The sequence below is a fragment of the Meleagris gallopavo genome, chromosome 8 (assembly GCF_905368555.1).
Source record: "Meleagris gallopavo chromosome 8, MGAL_WU_HG_1.1, whole genome shotgun sequence".
Taxonomy (NCBI): domain Eukaryota; kingdom Metazoa; phylum Chordata; class Aves; order Galliformes; family Phasianidae; genus Meleagris; species Meleagris gallopavo.
Genome location: NC_139411.1, coordinates 19,512,340 through 19,530,742, shown reverse-complemented (window position 1 = coordinate 19,530,742; position 18,403 = coordinate 19,512,340). Strand labels below are relative to the sequence as shown.

The 18,403-nt window shown below is 36.5% G+C and overlaps 1 protein-coding gene across 7 annotated transcripts in view; it reads left to right on the top strand.

Annotated features, from left to right (window-relative positions):
- The window catches only part of PLCE1 (phospholipase C epsilon 1), a 149,407-nt gene that overhangs the window by 79,743 nt on the left and 51,261 nt on the right, over positions 1–18,403 (top strand). For all 7 annotated transcript variants that reach the window (XM_085228939.1, XM_085228940.1, XM_085228937.1 and 4 more), the window contains one exon: positions 14,430–14,746. In XM_085228939.1, the coding sequence (XP_085085065.1) occupies positions 14,430–14,746 (317 nt within the window). The remainder of the gene's footprint in view (positions 1–14,429; positions 14,747–18,403) is intronic.

Genomic DNA, 18,403 nt, shown 5'->3' with positions numbered 1-18,403 from the left:
GCTTGCTAAGAATAGCTTGCTGGCCAGTACTTTCTTAGAACACAGACAGACATGATATAACACCACATACATGACTTACTGTGATGGGAAGTTGTGAAATGATGCTAATCCTTCATAAATTAATGCACTTATTATTGTTAGCTTCCCATCATCTTGCTTATACAGGAAACCAAACCTGCTAAGAATGCCTGCTGTTAAAACTCATTTGAAAGTTTTTTGGTAATTGACTTAATTAAATGTTTGCAGTGAAACATGCTTCCTACAGTTATTACCTTTCAAAATTTGAAAACTGCATTCTGAAAGGAAGAAAATATCTAATAGATTCTTTCATTTGTGTAAACACATAAACACATTATGCAATTTTGTTCTGTACTTAGAATTAGCTACGAGAGCTGTAGTAATTATTATTCTACACTGAAGACATATGTTCAAATTACATCTTAGGAAGGAATGTGAGAGAGGGATAACCAGGAGGATTGCTGCTGCTCTAAACAGAGACATTGGTTTCTTTTTCCCAAATTATAAAAGGAACTGAAAAAAAGAACTGAATTAGTTCCCTTCTGAAACAATGGTAGGACAAAAATCATATTTAATTCCTGTGTAATTACAGGCTTTGATTTTCTCTGACTGGGTTCCTGGGTTATATTTTAACTCTACATGTTTAAGAAAACAAAACAAAAAAAGCAATAACAACTTCAACAGAAAAAAAAAAATCACTTAGTTTGACGTGCTCTGTAAATTTACAGGAATATAATTTTAATAAGTATGCCATTCACCAATGAGCTTGGGGGAAGAAAGACTACCTGGGTTGGCAGACATTTCTCGGCTTCCAAAACTTTCAACTAGTGATCGTTTCCAACTGCTTGGTTCTTCAGTAGTACAGAATGTATTTGAAAGAAACTTGTTACATTACCATTTTATTTTTAAAAATTCCTTCTAAAGCATTTTTAAAGTAACCCAATTTTGATCAGAAAAGTACTTGTAGAGTTTAGCCCATTGTATCATACATCTCAGAGAAAGAGTAAAATCTGTTTCTGGTGTTTGTGTTCTTTTTATATCCTCTTCTATTATTTTCATTATGCCTCTAAACATCAAAGACATTTATTAGTTGTTAAAATAATTTTTAAGCCAAAATACCTTTTATTCTGTCTCTAAGTATATTCTTTCAAAGCACGCATGGTTAACTCAATTAGACTGTGCCTGTATAATCCAAAATTGCTTTTGCGTTAGTTAATGGATGTGTCGGTTTTAATACCAGCTTTGAAGATAGATCACACTTAACTCCCAGTACAAGAAAGAAATGCAGCTATGTATTGATTGGGTCACTACAGAAGTGGAAAGTTTCTCCTGTTTGCTAATTGTGTATTTATTTTCACTTCTAAAACAACCTCCTCTCTTTTAGACCACTCCCAGTGAATACTCTTGGAATTTCTTGAAATACCATGTGCCATTTCTTTAATAATGTTATTAATATGTATGTATTACTAATAATGTAAAAGTGTTATGTGCTAAATGGCCGTTCATTCTGTTGTGAAACCAATTCATTTATTTCTAGTTCATCATTTTTCTCTATGTTTTGGTATTTTGTTCAAATGTGTCCTTGGTTCATGCATTTAGTCATGTATGAGATTCCTTTCAGATTCTCCTTTACATAGTGAGTTTTGAACCCAGAGGTGGAATTACTGCGCTGTAATAAATATTTCTTTATAACTATACAGAATTCACTATTCTTATCAACCCTTTTTTTAAGAATCTTTGTAAGTTCTGTTATAAAAAATACTTTGTTATAACAGCACTTTGAAAGACCATACGGTTTCAGTGGGTTTTTCCTGCTATCCACTGCTGGCTTAAGTAATAGAAAATTATTACCACAGTAATGTTCTATTTCATTTTATTGACTGATACCTTGATACATCCTGCTACCTTCTGTATTAGGCATGTCTAATGTCTTAGGGTTATTATATGTAATTAATTATTACTGTTATTTTAAACTCAGAAAGATTTCCTGAATTTTACTTTCATTCAAAATGTGAAGGTGTTGGGTGTAATGATTCTCCCATTTACAAAATATTCACATCATGGAGTGTTCAGAGCCTATAGAAAAATGAGATACAGAGTTCTTCCCAAAATTAATTGGCAAAGATGTGTGGCGGAGCATTTATTCTACAGATACAGGGATCATAAGTTGAATTTGTGTCTGATAAAATGCAATATATAAAGGATGGGTGTAGTTTCTTAGCAAATCACACAAAGATACTTTGAGGACAACTGAGTATCAACAGTTTTCTGTTAGGAGTTCTATTCTCTCTCCTTTCTCTGTGAGATAATTACATAGAGGACAGATCTCAAACTAATGTTATTATCGGAATACGTTTTGAGTAAATGCTGTGAGCAGGCCAGAGTGATGAAACTTCTGAATTGATCAAACATTTTTCAAGTGTATTACGTTCCTTTAAAATTCTTTCACTGCTAAACTCCAGGGCTTAAATTGGGAACATTTAATCAAGTCTTGTTTTTACTGGACATGACTTGAATTCATTTTATTCCAATAATCACTAAGAATAACAGCAGAAATACCTTATGCAGCTGATTTGCCTCTTTTGGTTTGTGTGGAAACTGTGGTAGGATCTGTCACACATCAGATAATATTTATACGAAGATTCAAAAGGAAAAATACATTAATCATTAAGACCGTCCGTTTATCAAATCACACTTAATTCTCACCTAATTCCTTGACTACATTGTCATTAAAATCAATTTCTCAGTTCGGCATCTAGTCTTCGTCTTTTACTGCTGATGTCATGGGCAGCTTTGCTATTTGCTTCACTGTGTGTGACGCTGAAGCTGTAGAGACCTTTTGTATCATTTTTACTTTAAAGGACTATATTTAATGATTGTTTTCCAGAGTGAAACAATTTTCATTGAAACAGTTCCTTGAACTCAAGCTTTCCTATGTTCTGTGCTATTTGAGTAGCTGGACAAGATAGAAAAATATACTTGTCTTTCCCCAATGTCTTTGAACAGGCTACAGTTGCATGTAGCCTGGCCTTCAAGGTAAGACCAAAGTAGGAAGGATGATGTTTGTTGTGAAACGTATTTCTGAGGATCTTAAAGCCAAGAACGCATTTTGGGGTTATGTTTGTGATGGCTGTTAGAAGTTCTGCAGCTGAGGAGCAAGTTGCAGCAGACTATTAACTAAATGCAGAGGTTGCCAGCATGGAAATATAGCACCTCCAGGCTAGAAAGGAAGGTTTCTAAGATGAGGTTTTGAAACATTCAAGATGTCTGTTGTGGTTTTACAGTTATTTGCATTGTGAGTGCTGTAACTTACTACAGCTACTCTTCATTTGGCTTCATAATTTGAAAGAGGTAAATATGAAAATTAAGATCATAAGCTTCAGCTGAAATAGGTATACCTAAGAATTTTTTTTTCCCCACTGTATCTATGTGCAAAAAAAAAAAAAAAAAAAAAATTAAAAAAAAAAAATTCATCCATCTTGTCCAAAATATTCAAATATTGGAACCTGATCTGAAGTTCTTGTGCTCTGTGTAACCATTAGATATTTCTCTTTTGGAAAGTTAACGCAGAGATATATGTGTTTTATTTTGTTCTGTCAGCGCACAGAAACTGTGCTATGATTTTGGAAATATTTTGTATCAGTTTTTGTGGATGATGTTATAGCTTGGGTTCTGCTTTAACTCAGGCAGAAACTTGTTCTTTTTGCAATGGGAATCATGCACTTCTTTTTCTAAAACACTTATTTTCCTCCAAAGTCAACTCATAAGTCTTCCCTTTCAACTGTTGTTTTTAGGTGCTGTAATTTATCTAGTAATTTATATATATGTTTATTTAGCATTTGAACTTAACATTCCATGCAGTACACTGTTTTTCTATCCGGTATTTTAAAAGCTTTTGAATACAGATGCTGCATACAGAGTTGTCCTGCTAGTTAATGTGTTGCCATATTGCCAGAAGTTCAAGGTTCTGATAGGCTACTAATGTGCCAGCCTTTAGAAGAAGATTAATGAAGTGTGTGTGAAAGCAGAATATTGCTGAAAACATCTCCAGCAGACTGGCAGAGGGGAGGATTCATTCGATGAGATTCGAGGAAAATAAGTAAAAATCTGAAACAGTTCAACTCCAAGCCTGGCAGCATACTGGCAGGATTTCTTTCCGCTCACAGCAGCCATAATCTGCTCATGGAGCATCTGAATTTGCTGAAGAAATTCTTCGAAGTAGCTGCTATTACAGCATAATTTAAGGCAGCAAGATTGAATGGTGTGACAGATAATCATTGACAGTGGAGTCTTGTCACAGGTTACCAGAAGATTAGCATTTCTGTATCTCTCCATAAGAAGAGTTCAACCGAATGGTCGCCATTGCTTCAATCCAACCACCATTTTGTATAGTAATAATCTAAGCCACAGTGAGATTTTAAAATGGAAGACAGAGGAATTGAGATTAGGACTGGAAGAATACTTAGAAGGAGAGATGGTTCTCCTGAGTAGGTCAGATAGAAAGTGACAACCAAAAGATTGCCTCAGCATAATTTGGGAGGGGTTCATCCTTAACTGTTGTTATGGTAGATGAAATTTTAGTATAATTTGAAAGGATTTAGATGTTAAACCCCATAAAATTCTTTTCTTAAGAACAGTCAACATAAAAGAAATGTCTTAGGCTTTAACATGTGAAAGTTAAAAAGCAAACAGAAATCACCGAAGTTCTCTTCCATCCCACACTTGTATATCTCAATACTAGATTTTGGATTTGTGTGTTTATAAAATCTTTCAACATACAAATCCTTTTTGTTGTTTCAAGTGAGATTTGCATAGTGTTTATTCATTCATTAATGCTTAGCTAGACAGAGATTTTTATTTCAGCATATACTGCTTGTTCTTGTAATCTATGACACTGAGATTGATATAGAGTTATGCTGTCACTGGCATTCAAATAATGCCCTAGAGAGCATGGATTATGTATTTCAGTTCATATGTTGAAGAAAAATACCTCTTTGAAACAGGAGTATTTGGCTTCCTTTTAATACTGTGATGAAGCAATGAGAAAGTTAGGAACCATCTGAAATTATTGGAAAGCTCCTGCCCTTTGAGTATCTTGTTCCTCTTCTGTCTTTGAGAATTTTTCACTGTAGAAGAACTCAGACTTCAATCAATAGTTCCTGAAGCTTTCTGCCCCTTGCCATCACCTGGTATGCTGTCTGGATGTAATCTTTGTGTAAACAGATGTAATTTCAGAACTATCTTGAAAAATTCTATTGGCCTGAAATTTATTGAAAATTCTACCTTTAATCTGGTGAAGGAACTGAATTGTCTTATCCATCGTCTGGTCCTTAAACCATCTCTGAAAACATTGATTTGGTAATAGTGAAATCTGTCATCTTTGCACTGTAGTGATGTCACTTGCCAAGGTGGCTAGAAGTTATTTTTAAATCTCCTGTTGCAGTGTGAGGTGTAGCAAGGCAGATGCCATGCTGGTGTCAAATAGCTTTTGGGATCTAATTTTCAACCAGTTGATTGCACACTCACTATTGATCCACCAAATGTGTAATTAACTATCTTTTGGCAGGTGCTCTGAAATCAGATGTATGAGGTTTCATGAGCTACACTAAAAGGTGAACGTCCGCAAAAATAGCAGGGCTCAGGTGGCCCATTGCCAAGCATGTATACTGGAAGCAATAAAGCTGCTTTCTGTATAAATGCAAGTGGTGGATCTCTTCAGACTTTTGGCAATACACATGCTGCTGGTACCTCCGTCCTTAAAGTCTGTGAACAAGCATTTGTGCCAGCCAAACCTTGCATAAGGCCAAGTGCCCTTTGTAACTAAGGTAGCCATTTGCTTTGGAGGTTATCTGTTCAGTCACAGTCTTCAGAGCTTGTTATTTCAGAAGCTATTAGTTCAGTTATTATTCAGTTATTTCTAGAAATGTTTGCTGTCTGGTCTAACCCACAGTATCACATTGATTCTTCTGCAGATATTCTGGAGGCACTGCTAATTGTCCCCGTGTATCTGCAGGAGGACACAGTCCCCAGCACTTTGCTAGCTGTCCTGAACTGGAAAGCAATTAGGAAATCAGCACAAAACATGACTTTTTCTGAGATCTGCTGCTGCTTTGACATAGTGAAAATTATTGTTAAAAAGCCACTATCTGCATCTTTTTTTTTTTTTTTCTTCCAGTGAGAATACAGTCAGAAGCAAAACCAACTCATGCATTTCTTATGGACAGGTCTGTGATTGTTTCTATGAGCTGTAACCAGTACCAGCCAAAGAGCATGTGGAGCTGGAAATGCTTGGGTAATCGTGTTGACAGTATGTGGTAACTCAGAGATAAACAGCCAAATTCATCTTTACTATGCTGCACAATATTTCTGTGAGTGACTCAGGCTAGCAGAGTGGTAAATCTCTGGGCTGCACTGCCATTATATGAGCAGCAGTGTAGATGTAATTGCACAAGGCACTTCATAACTACACCATGGATGCTGGAGACAGGCATGGCAGTCTCAGGTGAAGTCATGGTGATAATTCACTTTAAATTCCTTCTGTTCTGTCAGTGTGTGTACATTTAGATTACACACAGGGTCGTCTAAATTGATTCACAAACAGTGCTTAAATGGATTTTCAGTTCATACTTGTGAGAAGGAACATCTGAAAAACCAAAGGACTGTTATGTACCTGTTAATTCAACATTAATATATAAATTAAATCTTCATATTGGTTTTCTTTAAACAATTTCAGAATTTGAATTAATGTTTCTCCGTGCATAAGTTTTGCCCTGTGACGGTGTATGCATATCCTCTGTGATAAAAACAAAACAAAAACAGTTATTATTTCCCAGGTCTAAACATATCTCAGCAGTCCTGTTGCATATGCCATTTGTTTAGTGAAATTCATTTTCAGTCGGAACGGGTGAAGGAAGATTGTATCTCCAACTATTCACAACTTCTCTTTTTTTCTGGGATTTTGTTTGACTGATGCTGTAAGAGAACACAGATGAGCCTGCTTTTCGAAACAGAATCCTTTGCTGTTTCCTAAAGCAAGAAGTGATTTTAGGAATAAGCAGTCATTTGTAATTTGCTACCAGGGTTACAGGCACTGCATGTATTTGTCTCTGGCAAAAGCCACTGTGCTGCACAGCTCATGAGATCAGGATTTAGAGGTATGCAATTGTACTATAATTCACTTATTCCTCATTGTGATGCTGCCTTTTGTCAAGTCCTCTCCAGGGGTTTCATGACTCTGTTCAATGATAAAATCTCAGCCTGAACAGAAATACAAAGGCTGCTCTGAAAGTAATGCCTCCTGGTTTATTATGTTGGCCCTCAATTACAGATGTGGATGTTGGTGGTATGGCAGTAGAGGTTGAACCGTCCCACCAGTATTCCATTACATATTGTTGCTGTGTGACAGATGGCAGCAGAGGGGCAGTCTGACACAATGGTGTCTGTCATGGAAGTGTATATGAAGCAAAGATGTGTCACTGAATTCCTCCATGTGGAAAAGTGGCACCTACTGACATTCATGGATGCTTGTTGCATCCATGGTTATGGAGACCAAACAGTGGATGTGAGCACAGAGTGACAGTGAATTGTGCATTTCAGCTGTGGCAACAGTGGGTCACCTCTGCCGATGTGCAGGCTCTGGTTCATTGCTGGTGAAGATGCATAGCTAGTGGTGGTGACTGTGTTGAAAAATAGTGTGAGAATTTGCTAGTGAAAAATAGCTGAGAATTTGCTCTACAGTGTTTTTGTGCTCTTTGTATCTGCTGTAGCTTCCATAGAAATAAATAGGAGGCATTACTTTTGGAGTAACCTATTTATGCCTATATTTATTTAGGCATTACAGTTTCTTAGAGATCTATTTCCAGCAAAATTCTGACTTCTCCAGGTGATGTCCACCTTTTCCTCACTGTTCTGTAGAAACCAATGTTCTTTTAATCTGGCCTGCTGTGATAACTCATGGCTGCAGCACTGGAGAGTCCCTTCTCCAATTGTCTTGTTATTACCGCAGTCAAATTAAACTCAGAGCAGGTATTCACAAGCGAGCTGTGAAGTTTGCTGTTTCTGTTTCAAACCTGAAAAAGCGCATCCAGAGTGTGTCTGTGATGTTACTTGTTTTGAAAACACATTATTTTCCTTACAGATCCTGGGTAAATTAATCTCCTCTTCTTCAAATCACCATCTGGGAATCTCCCTTTTCTCAGAGTATTATCCTCTGCTCACTGATGCTCAGGTCATACTAAGCTCCAATTTTATTATTAGCATGAATGCCTTATGGTTCCACTGCTTCCCTGCTGTTAATTTACGGTGCACAAAGTTTTAAGAGGTAACTCACATTGCTTGGTTTAGGGATACTGAGAGAGAAAGTGTAGGTCTTCGATTTTTTGATTACTTGACTTATAAGTAAATTTGCAGAATAAATAGGATCCACTGATTGCAGTTATTTCTGCAATGAAATTGAATTTGCCCTTGATAACGTTCTATGGCAACCTTCCTACTGAATTTAATATCAGCCCTTCAATACTGGAGTGAGTTATTTGCATTCCAAATTGATGGCAGTGAATTCATGTTCATTAAAAGATAGAGATATGTTTTTAATTATACAGCAGAAGAACAGGAAATGAATAAACTCGCTGTTTCGGTTGTTGCAGTTCTGGGATAGGACGCAGCCTATAGAACCCAGTTATAATGATCTGTATCTGGAGCTTGTGTTCAATTAAACTGCCATACACTCCATATCTAAGTGTTTTCTCTTCTGGAAAAGCTTTTATTATATTTTTGCTTTTTTTTGAACAGAATTCTTCTGTATTATCTATGTTGACAGTTGTTCACCTTTGTCTCCATGTTTTCATTGTAAATGTAATGCACATTGCAGAGGAACAGTTGGGACGATGTCTGAAGCATTGTTTGCTAAAAACATTTCTATTAAGATCCAGTTATTGCATGATAGTGATACAGTGGGGATATTTTTTTTTTGCTGATGTAGGTACTTATAGTACACACTACCTTTTAATATGACTGAAAAAAATAATCCCCTAAGAATTTTGTATAATTTCAGTCACAGCAGTAAAATTTCATGGACACAATGATTATTATCAGTCTATTATCAACTGAATAATAAGATGTCATAATATCCTTAATAATTACTTTTATTGTTGTGGTTATTGAAACCTGTTTTCTCTTTAGAATACTTGGTTTTCACAGGAACTTCTCCCAGAAGCCTTCTAGAGAGAGAACATTTGTTCAATGTTTCTAATTTTTGCTTTTATCATTTTCAAACCACTGATTTTGAATAATAGAGAATACTTTTTGTTTTTCTTCTCTAGATAAGTGCAGAAGGAAAAGCAGCCTAGAAATAAAACTAAGACAAATCCTATTACCTCTTTTGTCAAATCACCAGACTTCTCTGAAAGTCAGCTTTCATTTTATTGACAAGTTTACTCTTTCCAAATTGTACTTATCTCAAGAAGAAAGTGGCTTTTTGCTGGGTGAATTCTCTCTGTAACGATGCACAGCACATTCCTACACATATCAGTTTAAGAGTTAATGTGTTTCAGTTTGGATGAAAGTAATTCTGTGCCACTGTCCTTACTTGGTCAGAATTCACATGGAAAGTGACGTGATTTTATCAAAGTACAGATTGAATGGTTGGGAACTGTATGTTAGGGCAGGATTAGCATTTCTGACATTTGTGTGGTTACATTCAGGGCGGTATTTGTTTTCCTTCTGTCTTTCTATGAATGCCGTTTATTTGCTGAAAGCCAGTACTGAATTTCTGCTTAGAGAAAACTGATGGCAGCAGCTCAACATTTATAACACATTGTGTATCAGCAAATCATCTGTATGAATGATGGAATAAAATTTAAGAAATAAGCACCTTTTAATTTTAGCTGTACGAATAATATGGTAAATAAGCAGATTGTTTTGCTTTTGTTGCTAGGAAGTATTGCATGTTGCACAAGGACTGTTTAGTGGAACACAGAAATGTGGAAAAAATATGAAAGATTACAGTAATTAACACTGGCCTTCCAGCAGAATTTTTAATGTTTTTATTGTTGAAAGTATCTTTTCATTTTTCTTTAAAGTGAGCTCCTTGTTTTTCATTTTCAAAAAATCACAAATCAGTCTCATGCTCATATATCAAACACAAACATAATACAGTTTAATAAAGAAAAGAAGATCGGCAAAAATCCAGGTTTTCAAGACTGTCTTGGAACTTTCATGTACACACAAACACGTTCACAGCGGTTTTACCTACTTAAATACTTGGACTTTGTTTATTCAGCATAGACAAATTAAAGATATGTGAAAATTCTAAGTTTTATACTAATAAAAGTTGAGTGCTTATTTGTTGATGCAAGAGCTCCTTAGTAAAACCTTGTAAAAGTTCTTTTTTGGAAAAAAGCAAAATTAACAATTTCTTCAGATAGCATTTTTTCAAGAGTTTTTGATGTGCTGGGGCTGAATAATTCCCTAAAGCAGTCATTCTGTATTTTTCTCCCATTCTTTTGTTAGAAAAGATGAGGCGTTTTGTTCCCATGCATATCAGAAATGAAGTCAACCTGTGAGTCCTCTTTTAATGCTTAGCAAAGGTTATCTTGTTTTGATTAATGGAAGCAATGCTTGCTCTTTAAAAGATTATCTGCTTAGATTGTTTATCAAAAGGATAAACGAATCTGTCAACGCCAGCGTTAGACAACTTGCAAATGAATAGCGAAGGTATTTCCCATTTTCTTCTGCAGTTTTAGCTATAACTTGACATGGCAGCACACAAAGAATACTGCAACTTGCTGCAGAGGCAGCTGATTCACTAATTTTATTGAAGATTATCTCCTGCCTTAACTCTAAGAAGGAAATCTGTGATTTTTGCCCGAGAGCAGTTTCATTCTGCAAATTAATCCCAAGACCTGGTCTTTCTTTGATGTTCGGAAAAATAGCATCTGTTTCCTGAGGGAGACAGCAGAAAGCTGGAGGACTTGTAGATGGGAGTGATTGGAAGTTTCATAGCAGAAACCAGCAAACAGAGCAATGCAGATCAGTTCCTGGCATGAAAAATTGTGAAAGTTACAGACAGGAAAAAGAAACAAATAATCCAGAAAAAAAAGGGCTAGATTAGTACAGAGAGTGTAGGAGGAGACTTTTGTGCGGGGTGTAAATCATGGGTGGGAGGGTGGTGCAGCTGAGTGGGGATCCTGGATTTTCTGTGACAGAACGCAGGAGGCTGGAAGAGGGAAAGACGAAAGATCAGATTCTGGAGGGGTGACGTATATCAACAGTCAATGTGTGCAAGGATGCGAATTATGGATATATTTATAGGTGTAAAAATATTCCACAGGAATAAGTTATATTTCCACTTGTTCAGTATTTATATCCACACTTGAGCTATGAGGTATGAGCCTTTACAGTTCTGCTTGGCTGTGCTCCTCTCCTTGGATATCTGCAGCGCTCTACTGCAGCGCTCTACTCTTCTTTCTTGGGCTCTTAAAGACAGAATGCTTTTTTAGTTCTTTCATTTTAACAAAGACTTAAAAATACTAGTCTGCAATTCAGTTTTTGAAACAGGAAGAGTTTAGTTTGTATTTCCCTCCAAGTGCAGCAGTAATGGTGGTTGATCATATTTAGCCTGTGACTTCAGTCATCTTAGCTTCCATGATAAGATTTTTCTTCGGAGAGCTTGTTTTTCCTGTTAAAATGAAGCTGTCTTTCAAAGATGTTGCAACAGAGTATGGTGCTGTCCTTCAGTTTCATTGAAAATGCATTAGCTTTCTGCTGGTCTTGATCAATGGGCAGTGAGTAAAATGAAATTTGGATGATACATTTCCAGCAGTTTCAGGGAGTCTAGAAGTGCGCTGTGGATAAGTCCTCTTGCATTGGTCCCTTCACTGTTTAGGGCCTTGTTTTTATATGTGGGAAGCAGTAAGAAGCAGCTCTGAGGAGGGCTATGCCTAGGCATGGCAGTTCTGGGACAATATGCAGTGTAGCCCTGTTGAAAGTGTGAATCTGGAAAGTTTTTGTTGTTAGTTTTGTAATGGAGAAGGTAAATTCTTGAAGATTCCTTACGAGCATCCAAAATCTCATCAGCAAGCAGTGCACTGGGAAATAGCTTATCTTCAACCATATGTTCTTCCTCCTCCGTCAGTTGCTACTTGACTGGTAATCCTTACAGTGTTATGCTTTCCTTTGCTATAATATTGATAGATAATAATGAAGTGTCTGTAACTGTAGTTGCCAAATAATGTTGAATCTGCAAAGCATCAGTATTTCTGTGACGTTAGATTAGTCATACCGATCTTGTCTCTTGTGCTTTGTGATCTCCTGCAGCCAAGTCTAGTTCTACAGAGCTACCCATGCCGAGCTCAGTCCTGTCCAGAACCTGGTGCCACTGATGGTGAGGATTTGGGGCAGTGGGAATACTTTAACTGCTCCCTGGGAGCATATTGTTCAGCCATTAGGCTGTTGTTTCATCTGACAAGGATCCAGCTTCTGTGCTCTTAAGACTATAAGATGCAGCACTATAAGTGGGGCTGTTTGCACGATTCCCTTCAAAAGTAGGTAGCTAATATGAAGTAGAATGCCAGCACAGGCTCAGCCTGTACACCCTGGCTGTAGCATGAGGCACAGGAGAGGCTGACACAACCTCTCTGCTTCTCTGCCTCGCTGCTCATCCTGCCTGGGAGGAGTGTGAGTTGGGAAGAAGTCTTCTGGGGGCAAATGGATGGGAAGAGATTTTCTGTTGTGACTTCCTTATCCTCTTCTTTCTTCTTTTCTGCTTATGACGGTGACAGTTCAGTTCATATATGCAAATGTGCAACTTCTATGATATCAAATGAGAATTTTTATTTTTACGCATGCTTAAATTCTGTTATAAAGTTAAAAACAGTCCAAATGAGCTTTCAAGAGCTTTTTTCTTACTTAAGAAGGCAGAACTGATCTGCATAAAATGAAATGGAAAACAAAACTGGACCAGAACTGGAGCCCCTTGTAGAACCAAAGCCAACACTGAAAGAAAGCCTAGAAACTCACAGTGATTCAACTGCTGCCCAAAACAGGATCAACATGTCAACATGGTGTTCTTAACTGTCTTTTTCTATGATGTTTCTTGCAGGAGTTTCAGTGACAGATTTCTTGATATCTGTACTGTCTAACTGGAATATTTCTTACAGCAAATTAAGTCCATTACTTTTTTCCTTGCCAGTCTATGCACAGAAATGATTACTCCTTTGCTCTTTCCAAAGTGTTTAAGTACTTGAAAATTTCTCAACAGGTTCTGTTAAACCAACAACTTTATTTAGGTCTGGTGTAATTTGTTTTCCAACCTTTTGTGAATTATATGAAGAAAAGGCATTTTTCTGTCTTTTTTGATCATATTTCCTGTAAAAAGAATATAGCCAGGGAAAAATCATGTCGCATATTTTGTTTGCTACAAGGGAATGAATTGTAATCAGTCAGTATGATCGTTTTGATTTAGAGAACAGAAGGGAGATGTGTACCATGTCTGAAATGAGAATGTGTTGATATGAAAAAAGTCAAGTTACAAAGTAGATCTGGAGTGTATAATCCATTATGTGAGCAAAAAACCTCTAAAGGTATAAGCAACACTGAAAAATAAACTCTTTCTTCCTGGGAAGAAATATACTAATATGACTGTTTATATATTTAAGTAATTTTTGAAAAATTATTGTTCAGAGTGCCCATTCTAAACTTATCAAGTCAGAAGACTCGTACTCACTATTTTGGAATCATTGTGTTGATATTTCAGGCTTCCCACATGGTCTTACAGAGCTTGGCTTCTTCCATCTTAGGAAAAGTTTTATTTTTCTGGGGATGTTGCTGTTAGGACATTATAAAACTACCATGAATCTTTTGTAATAATGGATAAAACATGCATACTCCCAGATATATGCATTTTCCCAGAAGAATGAAAAATATTTTGTAACATTGGACATTTTTTTTTCCAGTGCAGTGAGTTCAGATGAGTTGTATCTTATAGCAAGAGGAATATGAAGAAATGCACTAACTGCATGGGTTTTGCTATATCATTGTACATTATTTCTTGAGCCGAGAGACTCCCACTGCCTCAGTCTGTACTATAGACTCTGACATGGAGGTGAAGTAGAGTCAAAATGATCCTTTTGGCGTGACTTGCAGGTAGTTGCAGCAGGTGTTTGGATAAGTCAAGAAGCAAGCACATTTTGGCAGGTAGCTTGACAATCTTCGAAGATCCCGTTACCCGCTGTAGTTTTATAGATGTATAAGGAAGGAATGTATTAGATTGTTTAAATATAAAGTAATTTCAAAATACTATAATGCTGAGTAAATGAATTTTAAAAGAGCAACAGCAATTGTCTTATTTTCACACAGCCCGATCCAAGAGTTAAAGGAGAAACCTAATAAATTTTTAATTTGTTTTGTTTCAGAACGTCAAGCGTGTACATCTATGGCTGGCTCCAGTGTCCTTCCCTCCAACGTGGCTGGTATCAGCAAGGAGCTCATTGACCTGCAGCACCTCATTCAGTTCCCAGAGGAGGTTGCCAGCATTCTCACTGAACAGGAGCAGGAGCTCTACCGGAAGGTCTTACCCATTGACTACCTCTGCTTCTTAACCAGGGATTTGGGTAATGCTGAGTGTCAAAGCAAGCTTCCTTGTATTCAAGCTTCCATATCTGCTACTATTCTTTCTACCCCAAATGGTGAACATAATGCTGTAGAAGATCTTGTGACAAGATTTAATGAGGTAAGACAAAACCTTTAAATTACTTTTTTGTAAGTTTTGTTACCTGGTATGTGAGTTAGTCATTGTTTTTGTGTGTTGGTTTATTTTGTTTTGTTTTTTATCCCTCTGAGAAGAGTTCAGCTGTAAGGACAGTTTTTTAACATGTAAATTAACTGAGTTTAGCCAACTAATTTCCACTGAGGAGTTATGTGACCAATTTGCTCATTGAGTCTGGAAAACTGCAACCTAAGCTTGTGTTGCATGTGGCAAAGGAAACAGGAAGAAAACAATTGCAGACATATATTTCTTTATTCTGACAGAGTGGGGTTATCTTTCAGTCAGTTTATTATTTTGCTCAGGAGCAGTTTTATTTATTCATTTTGGGTTTTTGTAGACTAAGCACGATCTTAGGAGCCAGGGCAGAAGTATTATAAACAAATTTCTGTGTTCTCTATAACGTAACTATGCTAACCTGCAATGTTTGCTTATTTATGGTATTGCTGTGTGTGTTTTGAAGGACAGTATATAAGTGTTGTTCTTTGGCATGACACAGTTGCATGAATTAAATCCTGAACTGTTTACTAGAACTTTTCTTTCTTTTTCCTTATTTTTAGTAAGGTGATCTCTTGATAAGCTCAATAGAAATCTGAAATAAGGAAATAAAAACAACCCAAGCACCCTAAGAAAACAAAAACAAACTCACAAACCACAAAAAAAAAAACCCTAACCTAACCCAGAGAAAAATCTGAATAAAACCTAAGGTCTCAGATGTTTCAGCTGCAGAAAAATGGAGTAATTTCCTTCTTTTTATTGTGTGAACCACATGCAATATTAACTTTTTAAATTCATAGAAGTGGAGTAAATTCATGAAGATGGCTTTGACTTCTACTTTTTTAATTTCTTATCCAGGGTATTCTTCCTCTTAAATAAGAGATAAAAATTGTACAGTATCAAGAAGAGAGCACAAAATTAAGTAGATAAAGCAGAAAATGTAAGAACTTCATGTTTGGTGAACACCAAAGAATCACAGACTGAACATTTAGCATTTTGAGCTGTTCCTGCTTCTTGCATGTTCCCTAGATACAGGAACTAAAATATTGTAAATATGTTGTCTTCTGCCACCTAATTCCATTATAGGAATATAAATAAAAATTGCAACTATAATACTTGGTCTTCAGACAAAGCCTAAAAATTATTTACATTAGCTATGATTGCTGTATTTTAGAAAATACTGTATCTGGTGCATAGCTGGAGAAGAAATCCAGCTTCTGCTCGGCCCTCCTCGCTGTGATATTTCTCTTACCGTGATCACCAACCATAGTAAGGACAGCAGGAGAATGGTGAAGTTGTCAATTTCCCATGTGCTTGGTGAGGCACGGTGCCAGGAGAGTTGGTTGGGGCATTTTGCAGCTTGCTGCACATGGGAGATTGACCTTTGTGTGTTCTGACGCTGAAACAGTCAACAAGATTGGAGATCAAATAGGTGGTAAAGAAGTTTTGTCAGAAGTGACTGAGATTATTCCATATCAAAATGAAGTTTAACTTCAGAGTTGTCTCTTAGTAAGATGTTCAGTATCTTTTAATGTAAGAGGGTTGTGAGTTTGCAATTTTTGTGGCTTAGCATTACTCATCTGTTGATTTTGCAGGATGGTTTTTCACAGCATTTGATTGAATTCCTGAGTATATGATGCATAAAACACGTAATATTTAGTGCATTAAATTATTTTAAGAATAGACTGGAATAACCTCTTTAAACATAGATGTTATATGTTTAAATAGAGTTATTGTAAAATATTTACTGTTTCTAATAAATCAGTACTTTCTATCTGTTTTATCTTATGGTGGAGTGTATCAGATGCCACAGCCAATCACAGGCGTGGACTTCCAAAATGTCTTTGTTTATAAATGGCAAGAAAATTCTTGTGCAAAGAGTCATGCTTTTGTTGGCAAAAGTCAGTGAGTGCCTGCTGATTATTTTGGCATTGCCTATAGAAATACTGAAGTGTATTTATAATGTGGGAGCCAGAATGAATTTTGAGATGACAGGCTTCTGACACATAATGAGAAAAAATCATCTAATGCCATTGTTCTTTTCAATGAGCAATTATAGCTTATAGGGAATTTTTCCTGTAGCAATATGCTTTTTAGTCATTTTCCTGATATACATTAATGAGAGTGTGCTTGTAACACTTTTAGAATGACACTCAGTAGTTGCTGTTTTATGATACGGATGGATTTTGTTGAACAAACACTGACATTTGTATGGAAGTTTTCACTGAGTACTGGAGCACTATTATATAACAAATCAATAATTAAAAGTAATGAATATTCTAAATAATTGAAATACCATTTAAAAAATGAGTTTTGGTTGGTATCTTACTAAGGTCAATTTTACCAGCATTGTTTATTGCTTAAATTCCAGTAACCAGTGACAGAATGTGAGGATGTGGCACAAAGCTGTGCCAGGGGCGGCTCAGATGCAACACTAGGAAAAGTCTCTTTACTATGAGAGTGGTCAAACACTGGTACAAGCTTTCTATAGAGCTGCTTGGTGTCCCCTGGCTGCCAGTGTTCAGAAGCATTTGGATAATGCCCTCAGTAACATCCTTTAACTTTTGGTTAGCCCTGAAGAGGTCAGGCAGTCAACTACTGTATGCTGTTCATTCTTCCTGGCTCTTATCTGGATGGTATTTCAATAAACTTCTTGGAATTTTTTGGGCATAAATGACAGTATTTAGACCTCAATAGTGTCTAAAAGGAATGAGAAAAAGACTTATGCAGGAGAAGGTGTTTATAGTGGGTGGTCAGTCTTAAATGTTTGGCATGGAAATGGTCTATGAGAATTGCAGAACAAAATCAGAAGTCAGTTGCCCTCTGAAAGTAGGTAAAATAGGCACTCGAAGACAAATGCATACTAAAGAACTCCCGTTCCAATTCCGCTCTCATTTGTGGAATAGCGTAGTAGTGTAAGAGTGGACATACTGTCTAACATTAGAGGAAGACTGTAACAAACCTTTTCTTTTGCTTTATTTGCTGGATAAGGTGTTTTGACTTAAAGTATTGGAAATAATTCACCTATCATATTAGTACTGATGATCTATCAGAAACAATTTCCAAAGGTATGGGTCTTTTTTTCTCTAGAAAGGGGAGACAGTTGTCGGAGCTCTTGTCCACTACAGTGTTTCACTATCAAGACTGATAGGAAAAAAGCTTGTAGTAGTAAGTAGCATAGAGACACTGAAGATGGATAGCACAGATTAAAGCTGCTGTCAAACACTCCATGAATAGTAGCACAAACACTGTGGCTGGCAAATAGTGTACTGTTGAGGCTGGAAAACAGAAATTGCCCTTAAGAGAGCATGGTGGCTTAGACTTGACATAGTTACTGGAGCACATTCAGACATTATGTATTTCCTCTTGTTTTATCTTGTGCTGGGTTTCCAAGAAACAGTTTTTTTCATATGTGTTAATTGAGGTGGCTGCCATGACAAGGAGCTTGAACTCTCAGTGACTTGTTTCAAAAATATGTTGGGAGAAAGGTCACTTGTGGATGCTCTGTGAAATCAACACAAAATACAGTCACTTTCAAAGACAGATATATTTTCTGATTACATTTCATCTATATTCTTAAAATTTGAGCTAATTCCAGTTCTCAAGTTTGTTATTTCACGGGATAAT